This window comes from Podarcis liolepis (assembly GCF_965112155.1).
Source record: "Podarcis liolepis genome assembly, chromosome: 11".
NCBI lineage: Eukaryota > Metazoa > Chordata > Lepidosauria > Squamata > Lacertidae > Podarcis > Podarcis liolepis.
Genome location: NC_139565.1, coordinates 48,401,002 through 48,421,727, shown reverse-complemented (window position 1 = coordinate 48,421,727; position 20,726 = coordinate 48,401,002). Strand labels below are relative to the sequence as shown.

The window sequence follows — 20,726 nt, the reverse complement described above, 5'->3', positions numbered from 1 at the left end:
TGCCACAGAAGTAAAACATCGCGCTCCCACGCGTTCTAAAGCCCGGCAGGTCCAATACGGGCCTTCGACGTCGTCTCGCTTTCTGCGCCTGCGCAGCCGTCGCCCAATCCAGAAAACGCCCATTGGTTGATGGCTCCTCGGTGCGACATTATTAGCCGCGCGGGGCACGAAACGGGCTCGAGCGCCTCCCGCCGCGATTGACCAATAGGAAATGCCCTTGTCCAGAGCGCGCCGGCGGAGAACGTTCCGTAGTTAGGAAAATAATAAAACGGGGAAGATTGGGAGAGGCGAAGGCGGCCGGTGGGCGCCGTGAGCTGTCCAGTTCCACCTTCCTGCCGGAAGCTGCCGTCTTTATACAAAATATTGATCTTCCTTGGTCTATCATCTAACTCAGTACAGTATTGCACGCACGGACTGGCAGCAGCTCTGCAGGGCTTCACACACGGAGAAGGGAGGCTGTTCACTGAAAGAAGGAGGGAGACGCTCACAACCCAGAGCCAATTGTGATTGAAGCAAATCCCTTCCAGCCCTGAAAGCCAGGACCGACATAAAGGATCACTGAAATACACCAAGCCTAGGGTGGGTGGGCTGTTTGGAGGCTATGCAAAATCTAGGAGCCAGCAGTGCTATCCCACAAATTGGCTGATGGTGCGCAAGGGTGTGTGGAACCATGAGTTACTTGCAGGAACAGTGTACAAAACTCGTTTTGATATTTTTTTAAAAAAATCCCGTGGACATATATTTCCAGACACAATAAAAGTATACATTTATCATAAGCAACAGCCAAGCACCAGTTTATTAGCACTGTACATTTCCTACCTAAGAGCTATTTTTACAAGATAAAAATTCCTTCCAGTAGCACCTTAGAGACCAACTAAGTTGGTCTGCTTTGATTTTAAAGAAAAAAAACATTGTGGCTAGAATCCAGAAAATGTGTTCAGTTTAATTATATCTTCCATGCTATAAACAAAGCACACATTCAACAACCCTGCTGGTGATTTAAAAGGTGACTAAATCTGGGCTGGGTGAAAAATGCCACTTCACGATCTAAAAGGCCAGAACAAATTGAAGCTGTAACTTGCCATAGTTACGGTGATAAAAAGAAAGTCTGCCAACATTCTGGAGCGAAGAGAAATGTATGCCATAGGTCATTTGCTCATAATTCTTTTTAAAACTGCCTACCGAAGTTAAACAAATATCAACCAAGCAAAGGTGGAGCTCAAAAAAGTGATCCGTTGGCTTAAAACCAAGGGGAGAAGATTGCACAATTAACCTTCATTTTCTGTATCCCTGTGATCATCTATCTTAATGGTTTTATTAAAAAAAGGAACACTTTCACATACTATTAAAACTGAAAGAGGAAGGAAATGGGATTACAGCAAGGAGGAAAAGAAAGTTTTAACCATTGGAATGCATAAGCAATATGTTGCTCTTTTTCAAAATTACCAAGAGCATTCTTAGCCAGCTGATGAGCTGGTGGATGTGGGACAAGTGTTGCTCAGTAGCCGGGCAGGTGACAGGTTTTACACTATTGGAGGCCTCCAGTACAGCCATACTCTGCCAGAGTTTGGAACCCAAGCAGAAGCATATTAGTGGTGCATCAAAGGAACATAAGAAGCTGTCTTGTACCGTGGTACCTCAGGTTACATACACTTCAGGTTACATACACTTCATGTAACAGACTCTGCTAACCCAGAAATATTACCTCGGGTTAATAACTTTGCTTCAGGATGAGAACACAAATCATGCTCCGGTGGCACGGTGGCAGCAGGAGGCCCCATTAGCTAAAATGGTGCTTCAGGTTAAGAACAGTTTCAGGTTAAGTACGGACCTCCAGAACGAATTAAGTACTTAACCAGAGGTACCACTATATTGTTATACATTGGGTTTATATCCCATCTTCTGCAAGGAGCCCGGGGCAGCAAACAGATACACAATTTAAAAACAAAAACATTCTAAAACAGTTAAAGTACTCTTTAAAAAACCAATTACAATTAAAGACATCAAAAAGTAGTTACAGATGAAAACTTTATTCCATCCAATGATCTTGGGGTTGCCAGGAAAAGTATTCTTCAGCCACCAACTGATGGCTGAAAGTTAATACAGCAGTAGAGACAGGTGAACCTCACTAAGGAGGGTCTATTGAGGAAGGACATTTTTTAGGAATAGTGGCTAAAATAGTGACTCGGACATCTGGTCCACCTAGTTCAGTATTATCTACACCAGGGTTGGGAACCTTCTCAGCCTGAGGTGGTGAGAGAATAAGCACCCTCACAGGTCACTTTGACAATTTAGGAAGTTCAGGGGGAACCACATACAATGTTTAAAATGATGTATTGCAGAAGATAGACATGCTATACTTTATTGAAAATAAAAGCCAAGGCTTAATTTTGTCACTGTTATTTTTTATTGTTCTGTTTATTATATAATAATATCCAAAACACAGCATATGGAATACTTTCCTCACTTCTTGTATATGAATAATAGCATATGTTACCTTTTTAAAGACCTTCATAACAATGCAATAGTACTAAAGCAGCACTTTTAAAAAAGTATAAGATGGTCAAGAATAAAAGCTGATCCCTTTCATGTAGGGACCTTTCAGCATAGTATTTTAACTTTTCCCATATAGTTAAAGTGGGGCAAGTAGTAAAATATTTGCATTCCGCTGCAACCAGTACAAGTAGATTATTCAGTGTTAACCTGCACTGATTTATTAGTAGGCTTCAGTGAGAAAATAACATGTATTTGGAACTAGGGATGCACAGACCCATTAAAGTCCAGTCTGTCCCAGTTCTGCATGGGTACAAGGCCATTTCCATCTTCTCAAATCGCCTTGTAACGAAATCTGCTGAACTGCAGTTTCAGAAGTGCACTCATTATCTGATCCAAGTTACAGTCTGCCCAAAATGAATTACACGAGTTCAGTCAATTTCTGGAAGTAAGTGCAATTAAAATCTATAAGACCAACTTTAGGTAAAAGTGCATGTGTTTATTATTGAAATATTTTATTTAGGGACTAGAAATTTGTTAAGAGTCCTATTCCTGGACTCTGATTGGTAGCTTAACAAATCCTGAATTGGGCTGAGAGTGCAGTGGAGACGCAGTTGAGAGACAGATTTGATGGACCATATCCTCAATATGACTGGTTACGAAATAAGCAGACTTGTGCTTTGCAAACATGGTTTATGGCTTTGAGTTTTGATAGGAACTGTTCAAAAACTGTTCTGGAATTAATCTGCTTGTTATGGATGGCAGCTTAGACAGAAGCGACATAATGGTATGATCTAGCTGGGCTTTGCTTTTGCTATGTTTGATCATCTATATACACATCCTAAAACTGTGGACCGCCTTTACAATTTGATAGTTGTGCTCTCCTTGTCAGTTTGGGGATGATAAGAGTAGCGTCTTTGTGAAAACTTAACAGCACTTAAGTCTTGCCAATATTATTTTTGGCCAAATATTTATTAAGCAAACATTTTTTGACTAAGCACAAATAAAAAGTTTGTTTGAAAATTGATTGCCATTGTGGTTGCTGGCAGGAGGCTCTTCTCTCAACTATCCTACAGAAAGCGTGATTTGAAAAAGTAATGTTTGATGAAGAAAGTATCACTCGTGGTGTGCAGGAGCATCTTTTCTGACACCCCACCCCCCTTTAATTTGTTAGAGGTAGATTGCCTATAAGTTATCAAGAAGAGTTCAACAAAATTAACTGATTGTGTCTATATAATATAGTGGAGTGAGCTGGTTGTGGCAGAGCTGGGTTATGAATTTGCTAGTTATTCTTGAGCAAATCACTCACTGTTAGATGTCTGGGTTGTGTTAGCACCTGATAAGGCTGTATAGGACTCAAGACCCATAGATGGTTCAAGGGCTTTGCCCCTGTGCACCTAACATCAGGCTCTTCTGATTTCCCCCTAACAGTTGCATGAGCCACTTGTCCTTTTTATACAGGATGCCTAGAGCAAATTATCCAAGACGAGAGGCTAGCAGGGAAGATGGATTAAGGATGACTAAAGCGTGAAGCAAACAGTGCAGTCTTTCTGAGGTGGACACCCATTGTCTGGACTCAGGCCACTTTCTTATTTGTAATAGGATTGCATATAGTTGAACTATGGAACTTACTGCCACAAGATGTAGTGATTTTGCTGGAGAACACAGGTGGGGACATTGCTCTTCTGCTTGGGTCCTGTTTGTGGGTTTCTCATAGGCATCTAGTTGGCCACTGTGAGAACAGAATGCAGGAGAACAGGATGGACCACTGCCAAGAGGCTGTTCTATGTTCTTAAGTGATGGTCACCCAACTTGGATGGCTTTAAAAAAGATTTATAAAATTTCATGGAAGATAGGGTTGTTGACAACAACTAGTTGTGAATCATGGCTGTGTACTACTTCCATTTCTAAGGAGGCTTCCCCTGTTCCTATGTATATCAGTGGGTAGAATCACAGAATTGCAGAGTTCGAAGGCAACACATGGGTCTTCTAGTCTAACCCCCTGTGATGCAGGAATCTTTTGCCCAATGTGCAAATCCATAACCCTGAGAGTCTCATGCTCTACCAACTGAGCTATCCCAGTGAATACCAGTGGTTGGAAAGCATGACTGTGGCCCCCATAACCAGCTTGCATGCATCTTACATTCCTATGAATAGCAGCCTCAATTCCTCATACAGCATGGATGATATTGGGGTTGCAATCCTGAACACATTTAACGAACACAGTGGGATCTGCTTCCAAGTCAAGAGGAAAAGGGTTGCACTGCATGAAGCACTTTATATATGAAAGGTGTCCACAAACAGGAAATGCAGATGCCCAAGAAAACCATGGCTCATTTAGAAACACACAAAGAGCACAGCCCTGAACATATTTCTTCCAAAAACACACAGCAACTTGTGGAATTATGAGTACCAATACGAGCTTTGGAAATACTCTTTGGACTGTTGCATGTGCTGGGCTGACAGATACAGCCTTTGCAAACAAAAACTAGCTTTTAAGTGTTCATGTAGTTAATAATGAAGCTTTTACCTTTGGGCAGCAGGATATCCCTCGCATCAGGCAAAGTTTTCAGCAGGATTTCAGAAGCATTTTTGATGTGTCCCTTTGCATTGGAAAAATATTTAACTGTCTACATATTTAATGATGGCAAATGGGTGCGTTGGCAAACATTTCTGTCTCGTTTCTTGCTGGTTTTGAAAGCTTGAGGTATGATTTTCAGAAAATGGTATTTATGCAAAATCTGGCCTCTGCTCTGTGAGAAAAGGTTACAATATCTGGGGCTTTTTGGATGAGAAAAAGGCAAATCCGGGGTGTGGGGCATGAGGTATAAAGTGTGTAAAGTTATGCATGGCATGGAAAAAACCAGACAAAATATTTTCTCCCTCTAATAATATGAAAATTCAGAATCATCCAGTGAAGCTGCATGGTGGGAGATTCAGGACATAGAAGAGGAAGTACTTCTTCATACTACTACTAATAATAATTTATTATTTATACCCCACCCATCTGGCTGGGTTTCCCCAGCCACTCTGGGCAGCTTCCAACAGAACACTAAAATACAATAACTTATTAAACATTAAAAGCTTCCCTAAACAGGGCTGTCTTCAGATGTCTTCTAAAAGTCTGGTAGTTGTTTTTCTCTTTGACATCTGGTGGGAGGGCATTCCACAGGGCGGGTGCCACTACCGAGAAGGCCCTCTGCCTGGTTCCCTGTAACTTGGCTTCTCACAGCAAGGGAACCGCCAGAAGGCCCTTGGCACTGGACCTCAGTGTCTGGGCAGAACGATGGGGGTGGAGACACTCCTTCAGGTATACTGGACCGAGGCCCATAGTTAAACTATGGAACTGACTACTGCAAGATGTGGTGAGGGCAAACAGTTTAAATGGATTTACAAAGAGGATGGATAAGGCTATAAAATGGCCAGTAATCGTGATTGCTATATGTTGTCTCTAGGATCGAAGGAAGCAAGTGATTGGCATGGTTGGTATATAATGCTAAGCCATGGTTTGTTTTAAAAAACCACGAGTTTACCATGCGTCAACCACAGATGCTTTTCATTTCCAGCTGCTGTTGTCCCCTACCTTTATAGTTTGGTGAGCACCTGAGACGGTTAAACAAACCACGGTTAAGGAAGGGTGCTGTTCCCATGTAACATAAGCCACTATTAAACCAAGGTTCACAAGCCAACAACAAGACATAGATTCAGGTGTAAGACATGGTTCGCACATAACACTAAGGTAAAGGGACCCCTGACCATTAGGTCCAGTCGTGACCGACTCTGGGGTTGCGGCACTCATCTCACTTTATTGGCCGAGGGAGCCGGCGTACAGCTTCCGGGTCATGTGGCCAGCATGACTAAGCCGCTTCTGGCGAACCAGAGCAGCGCACGGAAACGCCGTTTACCTTCCCACTGGAGTGGTACCTATTTATCTACTTGCACTTTGACGTGCTTTCGAATTGCTAGGTTGGCAGGAGCAGGGACCGAGCAACGGGAGCTCACCCCATCACAGGGATTCGAACTGCCGATCTTCTGATTGGCAAGTCCTAGGCTCTGTGGTTTAACCCACAGCGTCCCCCGTGTCCCCAGTGCCACATCTTAATAAACCATCAGTTTAGCTTTATGACTGAACCAGGGTGAACACCACTTGCCAGAGAATAACAACAGGAGTTTATTGTGCTTATATACTGCTTATGGGCTTTCCATAGGCATCTGATTGGCTGTTGTGGGAAGCAAGATAGATAGGCTGGCTAGAGAGGTCTTTGGTCTGATTCTGTACGGCTCTTCTTACATTTTTAATCCATGGCATGCAAGATATGTATACCTTCTTATATGGCTACATATCTAAGGAAACAAAATGGCAATTAAGTGCAACTGTTGCTTAATTGTTGCTGGCTAATTTGCAATCTTGTAGCATAATCCAGTGCTCAGATTAGTTACTTTTCATTTATACAAAATTATTTTAGAGATTTTTGGCCCATTCCAGAACAGGCTGCTATCCTCCCTAGGTTTTTTTTTAAAAAAGTTCCCAGAGCAAAAGTTTTGGTTACATGGGGGATCCCTACGTAATAGGAGGTTTGTTGTTGTGCATACATTACTTGGTTGCTGAATGCACACACACACCCGCGCCCCACATACACACATACATACACCAGATTTGTGCACATAGCACAACCAATTGCAAACAACTATTTGTACATTCATATTCTATTTTTCTGGATCGGGAAAGTTCCCTAAAATAGCTTACCATGCCGAAAACTTCGCACAAATATCAGCTGCTGAATACTATGCTGTGACTGCTAAGAAAAACATTTATTATATAGCTGTACTCATAAGAGATTTTTGTGGACAGTCATTGTGTAGATAAATCTATGTGGAATTAACGCAGTCAGTAATTCATGGATAAATGATGGATTCCATCAATATGATGAAAGAACTTCAATTAGGATTCTCTTTTTCTTTTCAATTGTCCTTAAAGATCATTTGTTCAAAAAACTGAAGTCTTTTTATTTAAAAAATTCTTAAAGAGCTGGGGCCATTCTCTAATTCCTGTATAAGTAAAAGGAAGGACGACTGGAACCCATAAAGTGCTTGTTTCATGTATCCTCTGTGTGCTAAGTCAACCCTGAAAAGTTTTTGCCCCTTAGTCATACAAAAAGTGTGCAGAATTTCCTCACACGCTGATGCCGTAAGAGCTTCTAGGGTATTTTTACTTTTTTAAAAGTTTCTGGGTTGTTTTTTTTTACTTTGATTGGAGGTAGCAAGTTGTCATGAACAGACCACAGGCTGTCGGCGAATCCACTGAGAATGATCTGGAGAAGAATGGAAAGCGATTGGTTACTTCCATGGTAAGCGATTGGTACCACATGTCATCTATATGTGCTAATATCACTTGGAGACTTCAGGAGCCTGTGCTTACACAGCCCAAACAGCACCACTGATTCATGAGAGAGAAGGACAAGTACACTGGGGGATAATCTCAAGATAACCACAAGTACCAAAATAATCTGCAAAGATAGTTTCTTTACACCAAACCATCCCCACAGTGGTTTGGAATGTGGCTTGGAATGTGCGCAATCAGCTTTTTCCTATGAGAACAGGTTCTTCCTGACCTCAGCTGTTGAGAGAAAAGAAGAAGAAGAGTTTGGATTTGATATCCCACTTTATCACTACCCGAAGGAGTCTCAAAGCGGCTAACATTCTCCTTTCCCTTCCTCCCCCACAACAAACACTCTGTGAGGTGAGTGAGACTTTAAAGAAGTGTGACTAGCCCAAGGTCACCCAGCTGCTGCATGTGGAGGAGCGGGGAAGCGAACCCGGTTCACCAGATTATGAGTCTACTGCTCTTAACCACTACACCACACAGGCTCTTAATTTCTGCAGAACATGGTGATATCTATCTATCTATCTATCTATCTATCTATCTATCGATTCACACTGACTCATAGTCAACCCTTCAGGAGCCACATGTTAAAGTGGGCATGACTGAAATGTAAAAAAGCAATTGAAGATTGATGGTTTTCTTATTTATATATATATTTTTAAAATGGACAAATGGCACCATCCCCAAAACTACGAAGAGAACTTATTCATAACTTGTGACATACATTTCCGACAATGAAATAAACATGCAAATAAACAGCTACGAGGTTCATTCCTCAAGATGTAGTGATCTTTACAAACTTGGATGGCTTTGAAAATGAGGTTAGATAAATTAATGAAGGATAAGGCTATTATTGGGACGCGGGTGGTGCTGTGGGTTAAACCACAGAGCCTAGGACTTGCCGATCAGAAGGCCGGCGGTTCAAATCCCTGCCACGGGGTGAGCTCCTGTTGCTCGGTCCCTGCTCCTGCCAACCTAGCAGTTCGAAAGCACATCAAAGTGCAAGTAGATAAATAAGTACTGCTCCGGCAGGAAGGTAAACGGCGTTTTCGTGCGCTGCTCTGGTTCGCCAGACCTAGAAGCTGTTCGCTGACTCCCTCGGCCAATAAAGTGAGATGAGCGCCGCAACCCCAGAGTCGGCCACAACTGGACTTAATGATCAGGGGTCCCTTTACCCTTTACCTTTAAGGCTATTATTGGCGACTAGCCAAAGGTGGCTGTGTACCACCTGCAGTGTTGTAAGCAATATACTCCTGAAAAATACCACCTCCTGGGAATCACAAGTGAAAAGAGCGCTATTGCACTCAGGGTTGGCTTGTGGATTTCCCATGGGCCTCTGATTGGCCACTGTGGTGACAGGATGCTTAGCTAGATGGGACTTGTTTTGATTCATCAGGGTTCTTTTTATGCTCAGGTGAAGGAAAGCTAATTTTGAAGGATGAGCTGATTAATCATTTTTAGCACAGCCTAAGGGGTCGATTTATTGAAAGAAAGCAAATAGAATTGCATAGAGTATGTCTATATCTAATAAGATGTTTCAACTGATGCCAACGTTTCATGGAAGGGAAAGTTTCCAACCACGTCATTCTCAGAGTAGATTCACTGAAATAAAATGCTAACTTGAGTCCACTGCTTTCAGTGGATCTACTCTGAGCATAACTTGGTCACGATACTGGTTGAAATCAGGACATAAAGAAAAATGAAGTGCAAGGCGTCATTTATCTGCAGTGAATTTTCTTCTTCTTTAATGCCACCAGCCTTTTATGAAGTGTGGAGTTATTGATTATGCTTTTCAGGAAGAGTGTTTCATAAACAAGTGCATTGCTCTGGTTATTTTTTCTTGTGGGAACCTAGCAATGGGGGGTGGGTGGGAATATAGTTAAGCTTTTCATTGGTCAGCATACAGAAGCTGTTATACATGACTATTTTCAGATTAACGGAACTTTCCTGCATATCACAGTGCAGCCCGGTTGAAGCTATCTATTTAATAAAGCTATTTATTATTTATACTTTTCTCTATTTTGCAACCTTTGCAGCCAAGTCTCCACTAGAAGGAGGAGGAGTTTGGATTTGATATCCCGCTTTATCACTACCTTAAGGAGTCTCAAAGCGGCTAACATTCTCCTTTCCCTTCCTCCCCCACAACAAACACTCTGTGAGGTGAGTGAGGCTGAGAGACTTCAGAGAAGTTTGACCATCCCAAGGTCACCCAGCAGCTGCATGTGGAGGAGCGGAGACGCGAACCCGGTTCCCCAGATTAACAACTCACTTCCACCATTAACTTAAAAGTGGCTCAATCCTCAATCCCATACATTTTTACTATGCACTGTGTGCATAGGATTGCAACTTTAGTTTGACTGGCATCAGAAATAAGGCTGCCAACCAATCAGAAGAAAGAGGCCTGGCTGGGATTTTGCTAGTTGCCAGAAAAGAAAGGGGGCAGTGCCAGAAATGGCAGAACTCTGGCACAGTCCTGCTTGAAACTACAGGGTTTCATTCCCTGGCTCCACCACAGACCTGAGTCCCTGGATGTCATCATCAGGGAAGTTTAGGGAAGATTTTAATGTGTGACATTTAAATGTATTTTAATCTTTGTTGGAAGCCGCCCAGAAAGGCTGGGGAAACCCAGTTGGATGGGCAGGGTACTTATTTATTTATTTATTTATTATTATTATTTATTATTATTATTATTATTAGAGCCCCCCAGGTACCAGATTTTTTTTTTAATCTCAAATTATCAGCTGCAGCCACAGGGTTTCATGCTCACACATCTGCTGCTATGCTCACAGAACAACTTTGTTTTCAATTTTATCAGTGGTCTATGTCAGGGAACTGCCACCAGAGCCAGAGGGAGAGGGAGGGCTTCAGAGGGATTCCGGAGAGCGTCCCGGGAGGGTGAGAAGCAGCACATCTTCTGGGGAAGGAAATCAGCGTAACACCAGTGGAGAAGGGGGGCAGATGGGGGAATCGGCGAGGTGGCTCCAAGACTCCTCGCCGGGGACCAGCGGGGAGAGCACGGGTCCTCCGATGCCCACAGCCTCCCTGCGCAGAAGGCTTCCGCGCAGGGAGAGTAGGCGGAGACTAGGCGTCAAAGAGCTTCTTTGCGGGAAGAAGTTCAAGAAACGCCCACTGACGGATTCTGCCAGCGATTGGGACAGTCACGGGCGCGTGGCTGTCCAGACAGAAAGGGTTCACTCAGGCAACCCAGCCAGGTGTGACGCCGATTTACGCACGAGCAACCCCTAGAACCATTACAGTCTATTATGATTTATGTTATAGTTGCATTTTTACTTTATTTTTTTCTGGTCCTTTATTAAAAATAAGTGTAATAAAAACAAAACACACAATTATTATTCACTTGGCATAAAAGATTCCTGTACTGCAGGGGGTTGGACTAGATGACCCTTGTGGTCCCTTTCAGCACTAAGTAAAGGTAAAGGGACCCGACCATTAGGTCCAGTCATGGCAGATTCTGGGGTTGCGGTGCTCATCTTGCTTTATTGGCCGAGGGAGCCGGCATACAGCTTCCGGGTCATGTGGCCAGCATGACTAAGCCACTTCTGGCAAACTAGAGCAGCGCACGGAAACGGTACCTATTTATCTAATTGCACTTTGACGTGCTTTCGAACTGCTAGGTTGGCAGGAGCAGGGACCGAGCAACGGGAGCTCACCCCGTTGCGGGGATTCGAACCGCCAACGTTCTGATCAGCAAGCCCTAGGCTCTGTGGTTTAACCCACAGTGCCACCCGCATCAGCACTACAGCTCTATAATTCTATTATTGTAGTAACAGAACTCAGTTCTCTGTATGCTGGCCCTTAGGTAGCCTAAACAGGACCATCCATACACAAGAGGGATATTTCAGCAAGCTCAAGGGAAACCAAAGTGGTACAAAATGTTTAGGAAAAACCCCTGGGGTGTAAGAGCTAAATAACCCAATAATGGTTGAACATGCTGAATGGATACGGAATGCAGACTGACCAGGAGGAAGGGGCGAAAAATGGAAAACCAGGAGTATCCTGAACAGGAGGATTTCACACTGCAACATTTTGCTGCAGATCTCCCTTGTGTATAACCTACAGATATATAACATAAAACAAGATCCGGATATAATCAAGGACAATAATAGTGTATCTTTGTGAATGGAGCAATGAGCAGGAGTATAGACTGTTGGGGCTTGTAAACAGGCAAATTTTCCAGACTAGAACAAAGGAATGCTTGAGAACAAAGCGAAGAGGAATTCTGAGCGCTCCAAGCATGTTGAACATTCTCGCCTCCCAGTTTTTCAAAGGCTTCATTCATCTCTTACCTCTCTCTCTCTCTCTCTTTGTATTACTTTTAGATCAGTAGTGGTTGTTTGTGCACTTCCAGGTGGTGCCCAACGCACTTTAATAAAGAAAAAAAGAGTAAGAGCTTTCTTTGAAGTTTCCTGCCACATGCTGAAGAGGAAGGGTTTTTTCCTGTTTAATTTTAAAATGAAACAGCTTGCCTTGTCAGCAGCACAAGCAGCTGCTGTGGAAACCTTAGAGAAAACCCTGACTCTTTTTGTTCACGAACAAAAACAATCCCAAATATACACACAGATAGCTTCGGCAGATCGTAACCAAGGAGCTGAGTTTTAATTTGGAAGGATTTCAATTATCATTTCATGTGGTGCTTCTTTTAGCTATAAACCAAAAGAAAATGTGGTGGTCCACAAACTTAGAAAATAGCCCTTACTGCACTAATGTTTCCACTCAGGTGTACAATTATGAGACATCAATATGAGAGGCATCCTCAGAACTCATTCACTGGCTTACTCCTCAATGTGATATATGCTTTCACTTGCAAACAATGCCATTCTTCCGTCTGCAAGTCATTCTCAACAATAAAAATGACTTCTATAAGAAGCCAGGGTGGGAATATTTAGTCTCCCAGGATATTCTGCTGCTAGCCAGCAGGTCATATTATCTAGTGAAGGAACTTCAAAGCAACACTCCTGCATGAAATTGCTAAACTAGAATTTATGGATACATTTGATTCTATTTGTTCAGGACCCAAGCCAGACAATGGTTGGCTTTCCCACTACAGATGTTAAGAAAGAATAGCAAAGGTAGGATGATTACTATTGTGTACGCTCATTGTGCTTATCGTGTACATATTTATTTTGTTTCTTACATGCTCATTTCCCCCTACTCATGTATGAGTTTCTCTGTCCCCCGCTACCCCCACAATTTTATCATCAAATTAATTTTAGGTTGTTGGTTAGTCTGAGCAACACTGACTAACTTAGCACCACCCAATAAATTTAATGGCTATGTGGGGATTTGAATCTGGGTCGCTGCAATCCTAGTACAATATTGTATCCACTGTTGCACACTTGCTTTCTATTTAGCATTTTGGCTTCATTCTACAAAAGCTTATTTCCCAAGATATCTGGTTAGCTTTTCAGGTGTCTCAGCACTCTTGCCATTTTTGAGGCAACAGCCTAACACACCTGCCCCTCTGGAAGTTGGACAAAAATTCCCAAACAACTTATCCATTTTGGCTACCATAGCATGTGCCTGAATAAAGTCTGGGAAAATACAGAGCTGTGTTCCAAAGGCATTACAGGCATGTAATAACTGGGTAAACAGCCTGGAAGAGTAAAAATGAAGAGAAGCTCAAGCAGTACCCACCCATTTCTTCCAGTATACCTGAAGGAGCATCTCCACCCCTATTGTTCAGCCCGGACACTGAGGTCCAGCGCCAAGGGCCTTCTGGTGGTTCCTTTACTGTGAGAAGTGAGGTTACAGGGAACCAGGCAGAGGGCCTTCTCAGTAGTGGTGCACGCCCTGTGGAATGCCCTCCCATCAAATGTCAATGAAATAAAAAACTATCTGACTTTTAGAAGAAATATGATGGCAGCCCTGTTTAGGGCAGTTTTTAATGTTTGAAGTTTTATTCTGTTTTTAGTGTTCTGTTGGAGGCTGCCCAGAGTGGCTGGAGAAACCCAGCCAGATAGATATTATTATTATTATTATTATTATTATTATTATTATTATTAGCCCCTTTTCAAGCTGCAAAAAGAACATCATACATTAAATCAGAGCCATGTAAACTTGCCCTGATACAGTATGTGTGGAGTTGCAAGAGTGACACTCGATGACTCCACTGCCCCAGTTTTTATCTACAGAGGGTTTTTTTAAAAAACTCTCTAATGAATAGAGTCAGAATCACCAAGTGAGCCTTTTTTTCTGGCATTGAGATGCATTACTGGGAAAAACTGCACCCACTGATGTCTACCTGCCATGCATCTACTGAAAACACAGAACATAACAAAAGCTGGCAACTTTAGAGCAGCAGGAAACATTTTGCAAATGGTGTTTGGAGTGAAATCTCAGCAAAGGTTGGGCTGCGTACCTTGATGGTATTACAACAGGATCAGCTGGCATGAAAGATAAGCAGACTGAGGTGGACATAGTCAGGATAAATAAAATAAAGCAGGGGCCGTCAGAGGACTTGCCAAGGTTGCTTGATAACAGATGGGGCCTGGGTTGTCAGCAATCTCTGGGACCTGGATGGAAGAGGAATTTGGACTCACTGGCTGCAGGGAATTGTTAGGGTTTATATAACTTCACTCATTTTTCTCATGCACCACACACACACACACACACACACACACACACACACACACACACACACCCCTCACTGCGAAGTCCATCACAGTGAAAAGAACACTGTATGTACCACAGTTTGGATGTCCCTCAAGGACTGTGGCCTCAGTTATCACTGGCCACTGACCCTTAGCTGTTTTTCCCAAATCTGTGTCAGAGGCCTTCGCTTGTCAACATGATTGTTTAACTTGCAAGTCGGCACATAGATTGGAGAGTACCTTCAACTCGCAAACAAATTCCAGCCTTTTATTATCTCCCTCTGGGAAGTCACACAGACAAGTTGAAGGGGAGTGGTTCTGCATGAATGCTGACTGAAGCGGCTGCTGTTTGGTGGGCAGAGTGAGCTGTATATAGTATACCATAGTCACAGTTTAAAAATAAAAACGTTTGGTTCTTCAGGTTTATCGCAGGTCTTTTTGTGCCCTCCTTACACAAGCAATGGTTCAGCACACTCCTATGCATATTTACCCGGAAGTAAGTCCCACTGTAATCAATAGGGCTTACTTCAAAGAGAGGGTCCATAAGATATGCATTTTTCCTTCAGAAAATAGCATAAAATCAGTGTGCAGTGGACAGGAACTTTGGATATAGTCAGTTCCTCTTCCATTCTTTTCACCTATTCAGTTCTCTGCTCTAGCACAAATTTTTATTTTGTCTCCTGTTGTAGCATGAGCACCACCATATTGTGGTCACATGAAATGGTCTTTTGCTGTCCTTTTATACTGAGTGGTCTTTCCCTATCCTGCTACCAAGGACCCCTCTAACTGGAGAGGTCACAGATTCAGCTAAGCATGCACTCTGCCACTGGCTACTACTTCTACTTAACATTTGTTTAGTGCTTTCATGTGTTCAAATCATTTACATGCATCATCTTGTTGCAATCCTTCCCAAACTCTGTCAGTCTTATTGTCCCCATACTGCAGATTAGGAGAGAGTAGCCTAGTCAATTCATGGAACAGATGAGATTCAAAACAAGGACTTCCTGACTTGTCCCCCAGTTTCTTAGTTACTGCTCACAAGCCATTTAAATAATGACCGCTCCCCGCATAAAACGGGGGCGTCCTTTGCATGGACGCGCGCAGCCCCTGGATCTGGAGGGGCTCCATCAACACAGGTTTGGCTTCGCCTTCCCCCAGGTGGGATACCTGGAGGTCTCCACCTACCTCAGTCAGTTGTCCAAGTTGTGCTTCTTTCCCACATCAGCATCAAAAACTACATCATTCGTTTGACCCACATTGCTTCCTCTTTTGAGGAACGGCAGGTGTGTTTGGGGATCAGACCCAATGGAAATTGCCCCACAACAATAATGTATGTTAGGACCCTCTTGGGTGCAAATCCCCAGAGACACGGTGTGAGATTATGGCTTGAGCGTAAGCACATGCCTCGCAAGCTGAACAGATGCCGAAAAGAAACATAGGAAGAGGACCAGAATGAAATTAATGGGAATGGCATCAGTGAGGTCAACACTGTGCAGTACAACAGATGTGTAGCAGCTACTGAAACCAGCACACTTCTGGTAACACTTAGCAGTACAAAACCTGCATTATTACGTGCTCTGAAATTCTCAGCCCCCTCAGAGCAGCAGCAGCCAATGAAATGGAAGAATGAGGAGGAAAGTCACAAATTTTGTATTGCTAGGCATTACATGGAAAAGTGAAGGAGAAGTTGCTACATTTGGTGGTAGCCACGTGTCTGATGTAACATCTAGCTGCACCCAGAGAACTATGAAGACCATCCAGTCATGGTAACCATTCAACAGACACTATTCATGTTGACAAAAACTAGGTTTTATCTTAGGAACATAGGAAGTTGTTGTGTTCAGAGTCAGATAATGGGCCAGCATGGCTCAGTATTGTCCAACACTGTCTGGGAAGAAGCTCCCCAGAACTTCAGGCAATGAGTCTTAGCCCTGCATGGATATGTGAGGGATTGGACCTGGGACCTTCTGCATGCAACACAGATGCCGTACCACTGAGTTATGTGCCCTCATAGGAATGCTTGCAAAAATGTGTATAATAGTCAAATCTGCATACAAAAGTGTCTTTGTCAGGAGAAATTGACACTAAAATGTTGAAGAATTTCCAAGAGGAGTTGAAAATTGCAAATTGCTGCAGAAATGTGAAGAAGTGAATTTAAGAGTGGAAAAATTAGAAACAGAGAGAACATAAATGGACAGATCCTTCCATCCCTACTTCTCCATGAAAGGACCTGAGGACATGGTGGTTTGTTTTCCTTTCAGGAACCAATAAGAGCGAGAACCAGAGGGAGAGTTGAAAGGAGTCCATAGCTGCCAACGTTTCCCTTTTCTTGCGAGGAATCCTATTCGGAATAAGGGAATTTCCCTTTAAAAAGGGGAAATGTTGACAGCTATGAAGGAGTCACCCTCAGATAGTCTATCCAAGCAGGAAGCAGGAAGTGATGACGGAAAAGGAGTTCAGGGTAGAGGCAGATCAGAAAGGTGGGCTATGAATTTGACTAAAAAGAGAGCTCAAGGTCAAGGACAGGTGGAATGTTCACTCAAGGAAAGGAAATGGCAGATGGTTGGAAACCTTCAACAGTGGCCTATGCAAAGCTGCCACAGGTAGGAGCCAGCCAGGCAGAGACGTGAGGAACAATATGCCCTCTGGTGGCAAAGGTCCACAATTTCTAGTGACTTCTCTAAGGAAAAGAGTAATATTGAAGCTAAGATTCTATCACATACCAGCAAATTCAGGTTGCACAATTAAAACGGGTTGGAGCTCCTCCTCCAAAACCGGATTTTTCACAGTAATTAAATTGATGGGGAAATGCACCAGAAAATATGGGACAACATTTCCTTCAGTATAACCACAAACAAGAATGAACGCTCAATAAGTAGTCAACCCTTTTTAATTTTTACTTTGAAAAGCAGTTGCTTCAGAATATCTCCCACTCACCCTATTTTTTTCAGAAGCAGGAAACTTTCGGGAGTGGGATAGCTGCTTATTATTACATTCCTTATTTTGATAGGCAGCAAAATCCTAACCATGTTTGCTCAGAAGTAAATCCTGCTATGGTTCAATGAGATTTAACCCCTTGTAAGGAGTGAAGCATATGATTTTAAATTAATATGACTCATTTTACCTTGTATTGATCTTCCCACTCCACTCCTAGAGGGTGATTTAATATTCATTCCCCATTTTTCTAGTAAAATATTACTCCAAATAGCTTCTGATCCAAAACAAAAATACAATATAGCACAACGACTTAAAATACCAGATGCATTTATCGTTTTCTGTTTTCACAAAGTCGTGATGAAGGCCGTGCGATCTGTTCTACTACCTCATTGTGCCTCTATTTTTTTGAAAAAATAAAATATTGGGGTGTGTATAACCCCCTTCTTCTCCGGCAATGCACATCCCATCCCACCAAGTTGTGGGTCTGGGAAAGGAATGTGAACAACAGCAGAGCTACTTCTCACTTTGCAGCAAAGCCAGCCCCCATTATTTTTTATGTAGATGGCTTAGGATAATGGTTATGAAAAATACAGCCTTTGTCTGGTCCTGCAGAGAGCTTTGCTCACCTGATTTGTTGTTGCTCACTTGAGTTATTTTTTCATTCTCGTCCTCATCACTGTCATAATTCAGTGGTTGAATATCTGGCTCCTGCTCCACGTGGTTTACATCACATTCCTGATCAGCAAAGCTCCTCATTGCAACAAGGCGGTGGTGGATTGCTGCGTATAGAGAAGCTGCATCCTTGGAGCTTGCCTGTGTAATGCACAAGACAAATAGGTCTATTAGGTACTGTTTTCCAGTTGACCAGTGAAAAACTGAGCACACCAAAGAGATTCCAGAGTTACTGAAAAGAACTGGAGTGACAGGTGTCCCTTCCAACTGAGCAATTCTGTGATTCTATGTTATTTATGCACTGCCTTCAAATGCTCAGTGTGGTTTTACATAGTAGAATTGTCAGGCGTCGGAGTCAGGAGTAGGTCAGCAATCAAAATCACTGGTGTCAATGAAGTTAACTCATTATTCAAAGAAACCAAAACATTGCAGGCCTAGCGATCACAGCAACTCTTCCCAGTAGGTCTTGCCCCAATGTAGCAGTTGCGAGGATTGAAGGTCTCGCCTTCCCACTGCTCTCTAAGGTTCTCTAAGGTTCCTTCCCTAGCAACCTAATGTTCTGGCGTCTTGCCTCTCATTGCTTTACCCTCTTCATTCCTCTGCTTGTTCTAGGAGACCAGCGGGGAGAGGAGCTGATCACATCAGGAGGGGGAGACTCCCTAGATTCTTCAGCAGCCTGCCTCACTTCTGTCGCCTAGCCCCTCTCCTCTCCTGCCTCCTCTCCTGCCTCCGAGTCTGGGCTGCTCTCTGCCACAGCCTCTTCCTGCTCACTGAAGCTTGTTACCTCTTCAGCTTCCAACATCTCATCCTCCCCATAGTCAACTCCCTCTTCTCCCTCTGACCACTCATCATCATCTCACCACCAATCCCCTGGCTCTGAACCTTTCTTCCCCTGGGGGTTTCCTTGGGGGGTTCCCCAGCTGGAGCCTCCCACCACATCTCTGCATCCAGCTAGTCCATGGCAAAAAATGGGGCAACAGTTAAAACATCCTATGTAAGTTTTCACTAAGACTCTTCTGGAATACAATAAAACAAGGTTTAGGCATGGATGGGGAACATGTTGTCCTCCTGATAAGAGATAAGAGGACAACTCCTATTATCTTCTTGACCATTGGCCCTGCTGACTGGAGCTGATAATAGTTACACCCCAACATCTGGAGGGTCAAGTGTTCTGCATCCCTGTTGTAGGGGGCAGCAGTAGGCAGTGCTGGGGAACCGGCACCTTGGATAAAGGTAAAGGGACCCCTGACCATTAGGTCCAGTCGTGACCGACTCTGGGGTTGCGGCGCTCATCTCGCTCTATAGGCCAAGGGAACTGGTGTTTGTCCACAGACAGCTTCCGGGTCATGTGGCCAGCATGACTAAGCCTCTTCTGGTGAAACCAGAGCAGCGCACAGAAACACCGTTTACCTTCCCGCCGGAGGGTTACCTATTTATCTACTTGCACTTTGACGTGCTTTCGAAATGCTAGGTTGGCAGGAGCAGGGACCGAGCTCATCCCATCGCGGGGATTCGAACCGCCGACCTTCTGATCGGCAAGTCCTAGGCTCTGTGGTTTAACCCACAGCGCCACCCGCGTCCCGCCACCTTGGATACAAGTCATCAAAAAGCAATGAAACTACAGACAATAAATATGCAAACAGAAGTGTGAAGCAATTAAAATTTTAAAGCTAAGCAAACAGAAAGGTCTCAGATAAGGGGGGTAGCAAACAATCTGGCCAGGGACAGTGGTGGAGGAAGGGGGGTGCGGGCCGCCCCGGGTGTCATCACTGAGGGGGTGGGGTGACAAAGTGACAAAAATATTAGGGGTTTTTTTTTAAAAAAAAATGGGCTCACAAAACTTTTTAGTTCAGTCAACAAACGTAACAAAACATGGCTGGCACTGGGCACCCCACCGCGATGGCCGGCACTTACTGCGGGGCCTGCAGTGTGCCCAAGCCACGTGTCTCTCCTGGAAGTGACGCGGCGGCTTGGGCGCCTGCAGGCTCCAGCTCCAGCTGAGGGGGAGGCAGCGGAGAGGCTCACGCTGCACCGGGCACCCGAGCGTCTAGCTACACCACTGGCCAGTGAAGCAGAGTAGCAAATCAACCACTGCGTCCCAAACATTGATGCTTGTTCTGGCCAGGGCAGAAGGTGGAGGCAGGGAGGTTCAGGAATTTTTGCTGCAGCAGCTCCTGGTTGGCTCTACCTGTATTAGAAACACCTTGACACAAGAGTCCTCCAAATCTGTAGCCGTGATGCAAAGACTCTTCCGGTTTGCTCTTTCTATGACCATCTGAGCCCAGAGTCTGGTGTTAAGAATGAGCCTCATGCTCCCTTGATTTCGCATTACTATAAACAGGAGAAAAGGAACATTAGAAAGAAAGGCAGATAATATTTAAATCCCCTTTTCTTAATGGGGGAGATTTCGTCCAGTAACACTGCAAAACTCAAGTTACTCAACTTCTGAAACTTAAGAACATAAGAAGAGTCTGCTAGATCAGGCAAATGGCTCAACGAGTCCAGCATCCTGCTATCCTGGCTTTTAAAACCATGAGAAGTTTGGGATTCCCCATCTCCCCACCCCATCTGATGTCTGGGAATGCAATGTTGTAGAATAAATAAACTCAGTTATCCACTATTCCTAAATC

The 20,726-nt window shown here is 43.7% G+C and overlaps 1 protein-coding gene and 2 long non-coding RNA genes across 8 annotated transcripts in view; 2 read left to right on the top strand and 1 right to left on the bottom strand.

Annotated features, from left to right (window-relative positions):
- Positions 1–20,726, top strand: part of LOC310689107 — a 50,766-nt gene that overhangs the window by 8,918 nt on the left and 21,122 nt on the right. The window lies entirely within an intron of this gene.
- LOC310689137 lies at positions 2,021–7,001 on the top strand. The gene is made up of 2 exons (XR_014517357.1): positions 2,021–6,232; positions 6,583–7,001. It is a non-coding gene; the product is annotated as an uncharacterized lncRNA (long non-coding RNA).
- RANBP3L (RAN binding protein 3 like) overlaps positions 7,287–20,726 on the bottom strand; it is a 45,182-nt gene continuing 31,742 nt past the window's right edge. For 3 of the 6 annotated variants that reach the window (XM_083466092.1, XM_083466093.1, XM_083466094.1), the window contains 3 exons: positions 20,285–20,427; positions 18,051–18,237; positions 7,287–7,805 (listed from right to left, as the gene is read on the bottom strand). In XM_083466092.1, coding sequence (XP_083322218.1) covers positions 7,762–7,805; positions 18,051–18,237; positions 20,285–20,427 — 374 coding nt within the window. In that variant the 3' untranslated portion in view covers positions 7,287–7,761. Of the gene's footprint in view, positions 7,806–12,241; positions 12,261–14,255; positions 14,410–18,050; positions 18,238–20,284; positions 20,428–20,726 lie in introns of those variants that run through there. The other 3 variants (XR_014517252.1, XR_014517253.1, XR_014517251.1) reach the window with 2 other exon arrangements.